The sequence below is a fragment of the Sapajus apella genome, unplaced genomic scaffold (assembly GCF_009761245.1).
Source record: "Sapajus apella isolate SASKATOON/1434 unplaced genomic scaffold, GSC_monkey_1.0 scaffold12, whole genome shotgun sequence".
Classification (NCBI taxonomy): Eukaryota; Metazoa; Chordata; class Mammalia; order Primates; family Cebidae; genus Sapajus; species Sapajus apella.
In genome coordinates, this window is record NW_022436952.1 from 27,676,414 (window position 1) to 27,687,796 (window position 11,383).

Consider the following 11,383-nt stretch of genomic DNA (forward strand, 5'->3'; position numbering starts at 1 on the left):
TGAGCTGAGATCACACCACTGCACTCCAGTCTGGGCAACAGAGTGAGACTCTGTCTCAAAAAAAAAAAAAAAAAAAAGAAAGAAAGAAAAAAAATGCTTTATGGCTCAGTGCAGTGGCTCACACTTATAATCCTAGCACTTTGGGAGGCTGAGGCAGGAGGATCACTTGAGGCCAAGAGCTCAAAACAAGCCTGGGCAACATTGCAAGACCCCATCTCTACAAAAAACAAAAATATAGCCAGGTGTGGTGATGTGTGCCTGTACTCCCAGCTACTTGAGAGACTTAGGTGGGAGAATCACTTGAGCCCAGGAGGTTAAGGCTACAGTTAGCTGTGTTCATACCACCACACCCCAGCCTACTGGGTAACAGAGCAAGACTCTGTCTCAAAAAGAAAAGAAAAATGCTGTGCTACATAGTGGGGCCAGGCAGGAAAAAAAAAAAGTCCTATAGAAATCATATAGATAAATATTTGCAAAGCTGCTACTGCCATTGTACCAGTGTTAAAATGTGTTCTACCTTGTATCTTTTACTGATTTTTATGACAGATTTTATATTGCAACCATTTGAGAACTCAGTAAGTGCTATGGCTTCCTTAAACTACTATTTATCATATGCTCCCAGTATGTACTTTGAGACTGAATAGCAACCGGAGAATGTAAACAACCAAACAACCAAGGTACATCTGGTTATGTTTTTAAATAAAGATTAATAAAATTTTGGTTTTTCTCTTTTTTTTTTTTTTTTTTTTTTTTTTTTTGAGACAGGGTCTCACTTCGTCACCAGGTGCCAGGCTGGAGTGCAGTGGCACAATCTCGGCTCACTGCAACCTCCGCCTCCCCGGTTCAAGCAATTCTTCTGCCTCAGCCTCCCGAGTAGCTGCGACTATAGGCGCGTGCCACCATGCCCAGCTAGTTTTTGTATTTTTAGTAGAGATGGGGTTTCACACCAAGTTGGCCAGGATGGTCTCAATCTCTTGATCCACCCGCCTCAGCCTTCCAAAGTGCTGGGATTACAGGCTTGAGCCACCTCGCCTGGCCCTTGGTTTTTCTCTATCTAACCTTTTTTTTTTTTTTTTTTTAAACTAGAAATATAATACCTATAGAAAAGTATATGTTGGCTGGGCGTGGTGGCTCATGCCTATAATTCCAGCACTTTGGGAGGCCAAGGCAGGCAAATCACTTGAGGTCAGGAGTTTGAGATCAGTCTGGGCAACATGGAAAAAACTTGTCTCTACTAAAAATATAAAACTAGCCGGGCATGGTGGCACATGCCTGTAATCCCAGCTACTCAAGAGGCTGAGGCAGAAGAATCACTTGAACTTGGGAGGCGGAGGTTGTGGTGAGTTGAGATTGCCTCGTTGCACTCCTGCACTTCAGTTTGGGCAATTAGAGCGAAACTCTGTCTCAAAAAAAAAAAAGAAAAGTGTACGATAAGTATAGACAAATACATAAATTAAAAAATTAGGTCGGGTGCAGTGGCTCACTCCTGTAATCCCAGCACTTTGGGAGGCCGAGATGGGCAGATCATGAGGTCAGGAGATCCAGACCATCCTGGCCAACATGGTGAAACCCCATCTCTACTAAAAATACAAAAAAAAATTAGCTGGGTGTGGTGGCACACACCTGTAGTCCCATCTACTTGGGAGGCTGAGGCAGGAGAATTGCTTGAACCTGGGGGCGGAGATTGCAGTGAGCCGAGATGGTGCCACTGGGCTACAGCCTGGGCAACAGTGAGAGACTTTGTCTCAAAAAAAAAGGCTGGGGGCCGTGCGCAGTGGCTCACGCCTGTAATCCCAGCACTTTGGGAGGCCAAGGCAAGTGGATCACTTGAGGTCAGGAGTTTGAGATCAGCCTGGCCAACATGGTGAAACCCCATCTCTACCAAAAAAATTACATAAAAATTATCCAGGTGTGATGGTGTGTGCCTATAGTCCCAGCTTCTCAGGAGTCTGAGGCATGAGAGTCACGCGAATCCTAGAGGTGGAGGTTGCAGTGAGCCAAGATCATGCCACTGCACTCCAGTCTGGGCAACAGAGTGAGACCTTGTCTCAAAAAAGGAAAAAAAGAAAAGAAAAATGCTTTATGGCCCAGTGCAGTGGCTCACACCTATAATCCTAGCAATTTGGGAGGCTGAGGCAGGAGGATCACTTGAGGCCAAGAGTTCAAAACCAGTCTGGGCAACATTGCCAGACCCCCATCTCTTAAAAAAAAAAAAAAAAAAAAAAATCTACCTTACATCTTTTAAATAAAGATTAATAAAAGTTTTGGTATTTCTCTTTTTAACCTTTTTTTTTTTTTTTTTTTTTTTTGAGACGGAGTTTCGCTCTTGTTACCCAGGCTGGAGTGCAATGGCGCGATCTTGGCTCACCGCAACCTCCGCCTCCTGGGTTCAGGCAATTCTCCTGCCTCAGCCTCCTGAGTAGCTGGGATTACAGGCACGTGCCACCATGCCCAGCTAATTTTTTGTATTTTTAGTGGAGACGGGGTTTCACCATGTTGACCAGGATGGTCTCGATCTCTTGACCTCGTGATCCACCCGCCTCGGCCTCCCAAAGTGCTGGGATTACAGGCTTGAGCCACCGCGCCCGGCTTTTTAACCTTTTTTCAACTAGAAATATAATACCTATAGAAAAGTATACAATAAATATAGAAAATATATATAAATTCAAAAATTAAGACCGGTTGTGGTGTGGCTCACACCTATAATCCCAGCACTTTGGGAGGCCGACATGGCCGATGTGGGGTTGGGAGTTCAAGACCATCCTGGCCAACATGGTGAAACTCCATCTCTACTAAAAATATAAAATTAAGCCGGGCACGGTGGCTCAAGCCTGTAACCCCAGCACTTAGGGAGGCTGAGGCGGGTGGATCACGAGGTCAAGCGATCGAGACCATCCTGGTCAACATGGTGAAACCCCGTCTCTACTAAAAATACAAAAAAATTAGTTGGATATGGTGGTGTGTGCCTGTAATCCCAGCTACTCAGGAGGCTGAGGCAGGAGAATTGCCTGAACCCAGGAGGCGGAGGTTGCAGTGAGCCGAGATCACGCCATTGCACTCCAGCCTGGGTAACATGAGTGAAACACCGTCTCAAAAAAAAAAAAAAAAAGAAATATATATATATATATAAAATTAGCTGGCATGGTGGCACATGCTTGTAATCCTAGCTCCTTGGGAAGCTGAGGCAGGAGAATTGCTTGAACCCAGAAGGCAGAGGTTGCAGTGAGCCCAAATAGCACTACTGTACTCCAGCCTGGACAACAGAGTGAAACTGTCTCAAAAAAACAAAAATAGGTGGGGGTGGGGGGCGGTGCATAGTCGAGGGGCTGGGTGCAATGCCTCACACCTGTAATCCCAGCACTTCGGGAGGCTGAGGCAGGTGGATGATGGAGGCTGAAGCATGAGAATCACTTGAGCCTGAGAGGCAGAGGTTACAATGAGCTGAGATCATGCCACTGCACTCATGCCTGAGCAACAGAGCAAGACCCTTTCTAAAAAAAAAAAAAAAAAAAAAAAAAAAAAAAAAAGACCACCACTGCAGGCTGCAGTGGTGGCTCATTTCTGTAATCCCAGGACTTTGGGAGGCCAAGGCTGGCAGATCACTTGATGTCAGAAGTTCGAGACCAGTCTGGCCAATATGGCAAACCCCATCTCTACAAAAAATACAAAAATCTGCAGGGCATGGTAGTGAGCCTGTAATCCCAAAACCTTGGGAGGCTGAGGCAGGAGAATTGCTTGAACCTGGGAGGTGGAGTTTGCAGTGAGCTGAGGTTGTGCCACTGCACTCCAGTCTGGAGAACAGCAACACTCTGTCCAAAAATATATATATTTATATACAACAAAAACACTCAGAACCACCAAAAAATATATATGATTAGTGTCCTCAGAAGCCCTACCTGTCTCCTTCTATCATAATCCCATCCTTCACTAAATAATCACTGACTTGTTTAGTACGATAAATATTTCCTTGCTTTTACTAAGAACACACCCCAAAATGCTATGGTTTATTTTGCTTGCTTTTGAACTCTATAGAAATAGAATCAGTCTGGGTGTAGTGGCTCATGTCTGTAATCCCAGCACTTTGGGAGGCCAAGTCGGGCAGATCACAAGGTCAGGAGATTGAGACCATCCTGGCCAACGTGGTGAAACTCTGTCTCTACTAAAAATACAAAAATTAGCTGGGCGTGGTAGCATGTGCCTGTAATCCCAACTCTTTGGGAGGCTGAGGCAGGAGAATCACTTGAACCCGGGATTCAGAGGTTGCAGTGAGCTGAGATTGAACTGCTGCATTCCAGCCTGGCCATAGAGTGAGACTCTTGTCTGGAAAAAAAAAAAAAAAAAAAGAATCATATGGTATATATACTTTTCTTTCTGATTTCTTTCAATCAACATTTATTTTGATTCAGCCATGTTAATGTATAGTACTATAGATAATTTTTTTTAGATTTAAATATTTTTATTTTTTACAAAATTCCAAAATAAACATGTTATAATTGTACGTTTAAATCTGGTTGTAAGTTTTTGTGTGTTTTTTTTTTGTTTGTTTGTTTTTAAAGAGGGGTTTCACCATGTTGGTCAGGCTGGTCTTGAACTCCCGACCTTAGGTGATCCGCCTGCCTTGACCTCCAAAGTGCTTGGATTACAGGCGTGAGCCACCGCCTGGCCCTGATTGTAAGTTTTATCCTGGCAGCTTTTTGTCAATATGCCTGCTAGTAAGAGAGGATCTGCAAGTTATAATTTATACACAAAGATATTTCACAAATTTTCTCTTTTTTTTTGAGACAGAGTCTAGCTCTGTTGCTCAGACTGGAGTGCAGTGGCCCAATCTCGGCTCACTACAACCTCCACCTGTCGGGTTTGAGCAATTCTCCAGCCCCAGCCTCCTGAGTAGCTGGAACTACGGGTGTGTGCCACCAGGCCCGGCTAATTTTTGTATTTTTAGTAGAGATGGTGTTTCAACATGTTGAGCAGGCTGGTCTCGAACTCATGACCTCAAGTAATCCACCCACTTTTGCCTCCCAAAGTGCTGGGATTACACCATGCCGGCCGAAATTTTCTTTTTTTCTTTTCTTTCTTCAACACCATTTTTTTTTTTTTTATAATTTGAGCGGCGTTTCACTCGTTGCCCAGGCTGGAGTGCAATGGCACAATCTCGGCTCACTGCAACCTCTGCCTCCCAGGTTCAAACGATTTTCCTGCCTCAGCCTCCTGAGTAGCTGGGATTACAGGTGTCTGCCACCAAGCCCGGCTAATTTTTGCAGTTTTAGTAGAGACTGGGTTTCACAATGCTGGCCAGGCTGGTCTCGAACGCCTGACCTCATGTGATCCGCCCTCTCTTGGCCTCCCAAAGTGCTGTGATTACAGGCGCGAGCTACCGCGCCCGGCCCCAGTCTTTTTGTTTTGTTTCGTTTTTGATGTCTCAATTCCTAAAGTTGAGGAAACACTTCAACTAGGAGAAGAGAGGCAGGAGGCGGAACCCAAGTGAGGGGAAAGCAGGAACTGAAGAAGCGGAGGAAGGATTTTGAAATGGGACGGAAGCCGGTCGGTTTTACTAGCGGACCGGAAGGACTCTAGAGAAGATTCTGCACCATGGTGGGTCCTGTGAGCTTGCGAGAGCTTCTAATGGGAGCCTCAGCCTGGGTGGGTTCTGAAAGTCCCGGAGGGTCCCCTACTGAGGGCGGAGGGAGCACGGCTGGCGGGCCGGAGCCTCCATGGCGGGAGGATGAGATCTGCGTTGTGGGAATCTTCGGCAAGACGGCTCTACGCCTGAATTCCGAGAAGTTCTCCCTTGTGAATACAGTGTGCGACCGACAGGTCTTTCCCCTCTTTCGCCACCAAGATCCTGGGGATCCAGGGCCTGGAATCAGGACTGAGGCTAGCGCCGTGGGCGAGGCCGGGGGAGCCGGGGACCCTGGGGCTGCAGCCGGGGATCCAGTTCGGGGAAGTGGAGCTGCAGCGGAAGGTAACCGAACTGAGGCAGGCTCCCAGGACTACAGCCTTCTGCAGGCCTACTATAATCAGGAAAGTAAAGTTCTGTATCTTCTCCTCACTTCCATCTGTGACAATTCACAGCTTCTGCGGGCTTGTCGGGCTCTTCAGAGCGGGGAAGCTGGAGGTGGACTTTCTTTACCTCATGCAGAAGCACACGAGTTCTGGAAGCATCAAGAGAAGCTGCAGTGCCTCAGTCTCCTTTACCTATTCTCTGTCTGTCATATCTTGCTTCTGGTCCATCCCACTTGTTCGTTTGATATCACTTACGATCGAGTATTCAGAGCCCTGGATGGGCTGAGACAGAAAGTCCTGCCACTCCTTAAAACAGCTATTAAGGATTGTCCAGTTGGCAAAGACTGGAAGCTAAACTGCCGACCTTGCCCACCTAGACTCCTTTTCCTCTTTCAACTCAATGGGGCCCTCAAGGTAGAACCACCTCGGAACCAAGACCCAGCTCATCCAGACAAGCCCAAGAAACATTCTCCCAAAAGGAGACTGCAGCATGCCCTGGAAGACCAGATCTATAGAATCTTCCGAAAGAGTCGTGTCTTGACTAATCAGAGCATCAACTGCCTCTTTACTGTGCCTGCCAACCAAGCTTTTGTGTACATAGTACCCGGAAGCCAGGAGGAGGACCCAGTAGGTATGTTGCTGGACCAACTTAGGAGTCATTGTACTGTGAAGGACCCGGAATCTTTGCTGGTGCCTGCACCCCTTTCTGGGCCTAGGCGATACCAGGTGATGAGGCAGCACAGCCGCCAGCAACTTTCTTTTCACATTGACAGCAGCAGTTCCAGTTCTTCAGGCCAGCTAGTGGATTTTACTCTTCGGGAATTCCTATGGCAGCATGTGGAGCTAGTCCTAAGCAAGAAAGGTTTCGATGACAGTGTGGGCAGGAACCCACAGCCTTCCCATTTTGAACTTCCTACTTATCAGAAGTGGATCTCAGCAGCTTCAAAACTGTATGAAGTGGCTATTGATGGGAAAGAGGAGGACTTGGGCTCACCCACTGGGGAGCTAACATCTAAGATTTTAAGCAGTATTAAAGTCTTGGAAGGGTTTTTGGATATTGACACCAAGTTCTCAGAAAACCGATGCCAAAAAGCTTTACCCATGGCCCACAGTGCCTACCAGTCAAATTTGCCTCATAATTACACAATGACTGTCCATAAGAATCAGCTTGCCCAGGCGCTTCGAGTATACAGTCAACATGCTAGAGGTCCAGCATTTCACAAATATGCCATGCAGTTACATGAGGACTGCTACAAATTTTGGAGCAATGGCCATCAGCTCTGTGAGGAGAGGAGTTTAACTGATCAACACTGTGTACACAAATTTCACTCATTACCTAAATCAGGTAGCTAAATTTTTTTCATCATTTTGAAATAAAAACTTTGAGCTGTGTTTTCATTTCTTGTTTTAAGACAGTTCACTATGTACTGATACTTTAGAAAGAGCCCTACAGAAATTCAGGTGCATTAACTATACATCTTCTCTCTTGCTGCAAAAGGAAAATATCAGCTGTGACGCATTTTTTTTTTCTTTTTTTTTTTTTTTTTTTGAGACAGAGTTTCACTCTTGTTGCCCAGGCTGGAGTGCAATGGCGCGATCTCGGCTCACCGCAACCTCCACCTCCTGGGTTCAGGCAATTCTCCTGCCTCAGCCTCCTGAGTAGCTGGGATTACAGGCACGCGCCACCATGCCCAGCTAATTTTTTGTAGTTTTAGTAGAGACGGGGTTTCACCATGTTGACCAGGATGGTCTCGATCTCTTGACCTCGTGATCCACCCGCCTCGGCTCCCAAAGTGCTGGGATTACAGGCGTGAGCCACTGCGCCCGGCCTCATTTTTTTTTTTTTTCATTTAAAGAATGAGTCCTAGTGAATTGGTAAATGAGAACTAGTAAGTAGCACAAAATTTCAGACATTTCATATTAATATTTTTGCCTTGGAGGATTTGTTAAACTAAATGAATGTTAGATCACCATGATGATGATAGCAGGAGGAAAAAATCACTTAAACACTCTAAACTTCTGGGGCAGGGTGGGGGCTGCACCTGCTCGAGGAGCTCAGCGCTGGTCTTCATGCACCCCAGCCTTTTAAAATTACATAATGAGTAAAAATATAAAATAAAAACTCTAAACTTTAGATGTATAATATAATCATTTTATATATTTTCACTTGCTTCTTCTGTTATGTGAATTTAGTTAAGGTTTTTGTTTTTCTTTCCAAAGAACTATTTGGAGTATTTGTGGGGTTAGATGTTGTAGAATGCAAAGTAAATTTGTGCATTGCGTTTGTGAAATTAATATTGGCTGTTACATTTTCCAGGAGAAAAACCGGAGGCTGATAGAAATCCCCCTGTGCTATATCACAATAGCCGAGCTCGATCTACTGGTGCTTGTAACTGTGGAAGGAAACAAGCACCTCGAGATGATCCCTTTGATATCAAAGCAGCCAACTATGACTTCTATCAGGTAGACTCTGAATTTTTTCTGCTTCCTCTTCTGTCTTTTTTTGTTGTTGTTGTTGTTAAATATCATCTGAGTAAGAACATATTTTCAATAGCAGAATAAGTAGAAAAGCAAATTCAACAGCAGTATAATATATAAACAACAGCAAGTTCTTTACATGTAAATATTTGCTTACACATCAATTATTGATCTTGTTAGGTGAAGAATGTATTATTTAAGATGAAAAAAAATTATTGGATTTTTTTTCTTCCCCCTATAGCTCCTGGAAGAAAAATGTTGTGGAAAATTAGATCATATTAATTTCCCAGTATTTGAACCAAGTACTCCAGATCCTGCTCCTGCTAAAAATGAATCTTCTCCTGCTCCTCCAGATTCAGATGCTGATAAACTTAAAGAAAAAGAACCTCAAACCCAAGGAGAGAGCACAAGCCTGAGTTTAGCTTTGAGTTTGGGCCAGTCCACAGATAGCTTAGGTACCTATCCAGCTGATCCACAAGCAGGAGGAGATAATGCAGAAGTTCATGGTCAAGTAGAAGTGAAAAGTGAGAAGAGACCAAACTTGGTTGATCGACAGGCATCCACAGTTGAGTATCTCCCAGGCATGCTACATTCAAATTGCCCTAAAGGTCTGCTACCCAAGTTCTCCAGCTGGTCTTTGGTTAAACTAGGCCCTGCTAAGTCTTATAACTTTCATACAGGTTTGGACCAACAGGGCTTCATCCCAGGAACAAATTATCTTATGCCTTGGGACATTGTCATCAGGACTAGAGCTGAAGATGAAGGAGACTTAGACACAAATTCTTGGCCTGCTCCAAATAAAGCTATTCCTGGAAAGAGAAGTGCAGTTGTAATGGGAAGAGGAAGACGGCGAGATGACATAGCTCGAGCTTTTGTGGGTTTTGAATATGAAGACTCTCGAGGTCGGAGATTCATGTGCTCTGGGCCTGACAAAGTAATGAAAGTAATGGGAAGTGGGCCAAAGGAATCAGCTTTAAAAGCCCTAAATAGCGACATGCCCTTATATATTCTGTCATCCTCTCAAGGTAGAGGGCTGAAACCTCATTATGCTCAACTTATGAGGCTTTTTGTTGTGGTTCCTGATGCTCCTTTGCAGATAATATTAATGCCTCAGGTAAGAAATATAACCCTCTGCCACCCCAAACAAGTAAAAAAAAGCTGATATTTGTTTTGATTTTAAAAAGTACAGGTTAGTATCAAAACTAATTATTTCAGGCTAAGGACAGTGGCTCATGCTTGTAATCCCAGAACTTTGGGAGGCCAAGGTGGGAGGATTGCTTGAGCTCGGGAGTTTAAGACCAGCCTGGGCAACATAGTGAAACTTGCATCTCTACAAAAAAATTTAAAAACTAAGCTGGGTGCAGTGACTCACACCTATAATCCCAGCACTTTGGGATTCTGAGGCGGGCAGATCCCCTGAGATTGGTAGTTCAATGACGACACTGACCGACAGGGAGAAACCCTGTCTTTCAAAAAAAAAAAAGTGATTAGGCCGGGCTCGGTGGCTCACACCTGTAATCCCAGCACTTTGGAAGGCTGAGGCAGGCAGATCACTTGAGGTCGAGAGTTTGAGACCAGACTGACCAACATGGGGAAACCCCGTCTTTAAAAAAAAAAAAAGAAAAAGTAAAAAAAATGTGATTAAAAAAATTAAAAAACTTATTATTTTATTAAATAAGTCTTAAATTTAAATACCATCATACCCAATATTCTTTAAAAAAAAAATACATTATGGGCATTTTAATTAATTCACATTATCATTTCACATCATTTCATTGAAAGGCAGAGCTTTAAGTTAAAATTCTGGAGAAAAGGCTGGGTGCAGTGGCTCACCTGAAATCAGGAGTTCGAGACCAACCTGGGCAACATGACAAAACCCCATCTCCAGCCTGGTGACAGAATGAGACTCTGTCCCCCCCTGCAAAAGAAAAGTTCTGGAGAAAAGCAGAATATTAGAGACTAAATAATATAATATTGGATACAGTTAGAGTTAAGAGTGTACCCATATCTGCTTAATCTTATGTGCTCATTTATTTATTTGAGTTTTTTTGAGACAGAGTCTTGCCCTGTGTCGCCCAGGCTGGAGGGCAGTGGTGTGATCTCAGCTTACTGCAATCTCCGCCTCACAGGTTCAAGCTGTTCTCCTGCCCTAGCCTCCACCAGTAATTGGGATTACAGTTACACCACCATGCCTGGCTAATTTTTCGTATTTTTAATAGAGACGAGTTTCGCCATGTTGGCCAGACTGATCTCGAACTCCTGACCCATGATTCACCCACCTTGGCCTCCTAAAATGCTGGGATTACAGGAGCAAGCCACCACATCTTGCCTTACATGCTCTTTGAACCTATTGTTTGTTTAGGCATTTATCTTTCGCTTGTTTCATATTGAGAAATGTAGAAATAATTATATTACCTGTGTTTTTCAGGTTCAACCAGGCCCACCACCATGTCCAGTATTCTACCCAGAAAAACAAGAAATCACCCTTCCACCTGATGGCCTTTGGGTTTTGAGATTTCCGTATGCATACGTGACTGAGAGAGGACCTTGTTTCCCTCCTAAGGAAAATGTGCAGTTAATGAGCTACAAGGTGCTCCGTGGGGTTCTTAAGGCAGTAACACAATAAGTGTTTTCCAGCCAGTTCAATCCTATACTTGAGCTGGTTTTTATTTTTGGTATGTGTGGTTATGTTTTTGGTATGTGTTTACTGTGTTTTCGTTACAGATGGTACTTGGAAAATTATTTGTTCCACTATTTCATGATACTGTTATTTATTGTCAGCGTGGCTACAACTTTCTAATAAAGATTGGTTGTTCTAGAAAAGAATAATAAATACATGGATGGTACCTGTTTTTTCTCATTTCTGTTTTACTCTCCATAATTAAACATGTTTCTATTACAA

The 11,383-nt window shown here is 44.0% G+C and overlaps 1 protein-coding gene across 1 annotated transcript; it reads left to right on the top strand.

Moving 5' to 3' along the window:
* The first annotated feature begins 5,401 nt into the window (after positions 1–5,401).
* Positions 5,402–11,383, top strand: SMG8 (SMG8 nonsense mediated mRNA decay factor). Its single transcript, XM_032280691.1, has 4 exons — positions 5,402–7,348; positions 8,321–8,466; positions 8,723–9,595; positions 10,910–11,383. The coding sequence occupies exons 1-4, from the start codon at positions 5,590–5,592 to the stop codon at positions 11,105–11,107; spliced, it is 2,976 nt and encodes a 991-aa protein (XP_032136582.1). The 5' UTR covers positions 5,402–5,589; the 3' UTR covers positions 11,108–11,383.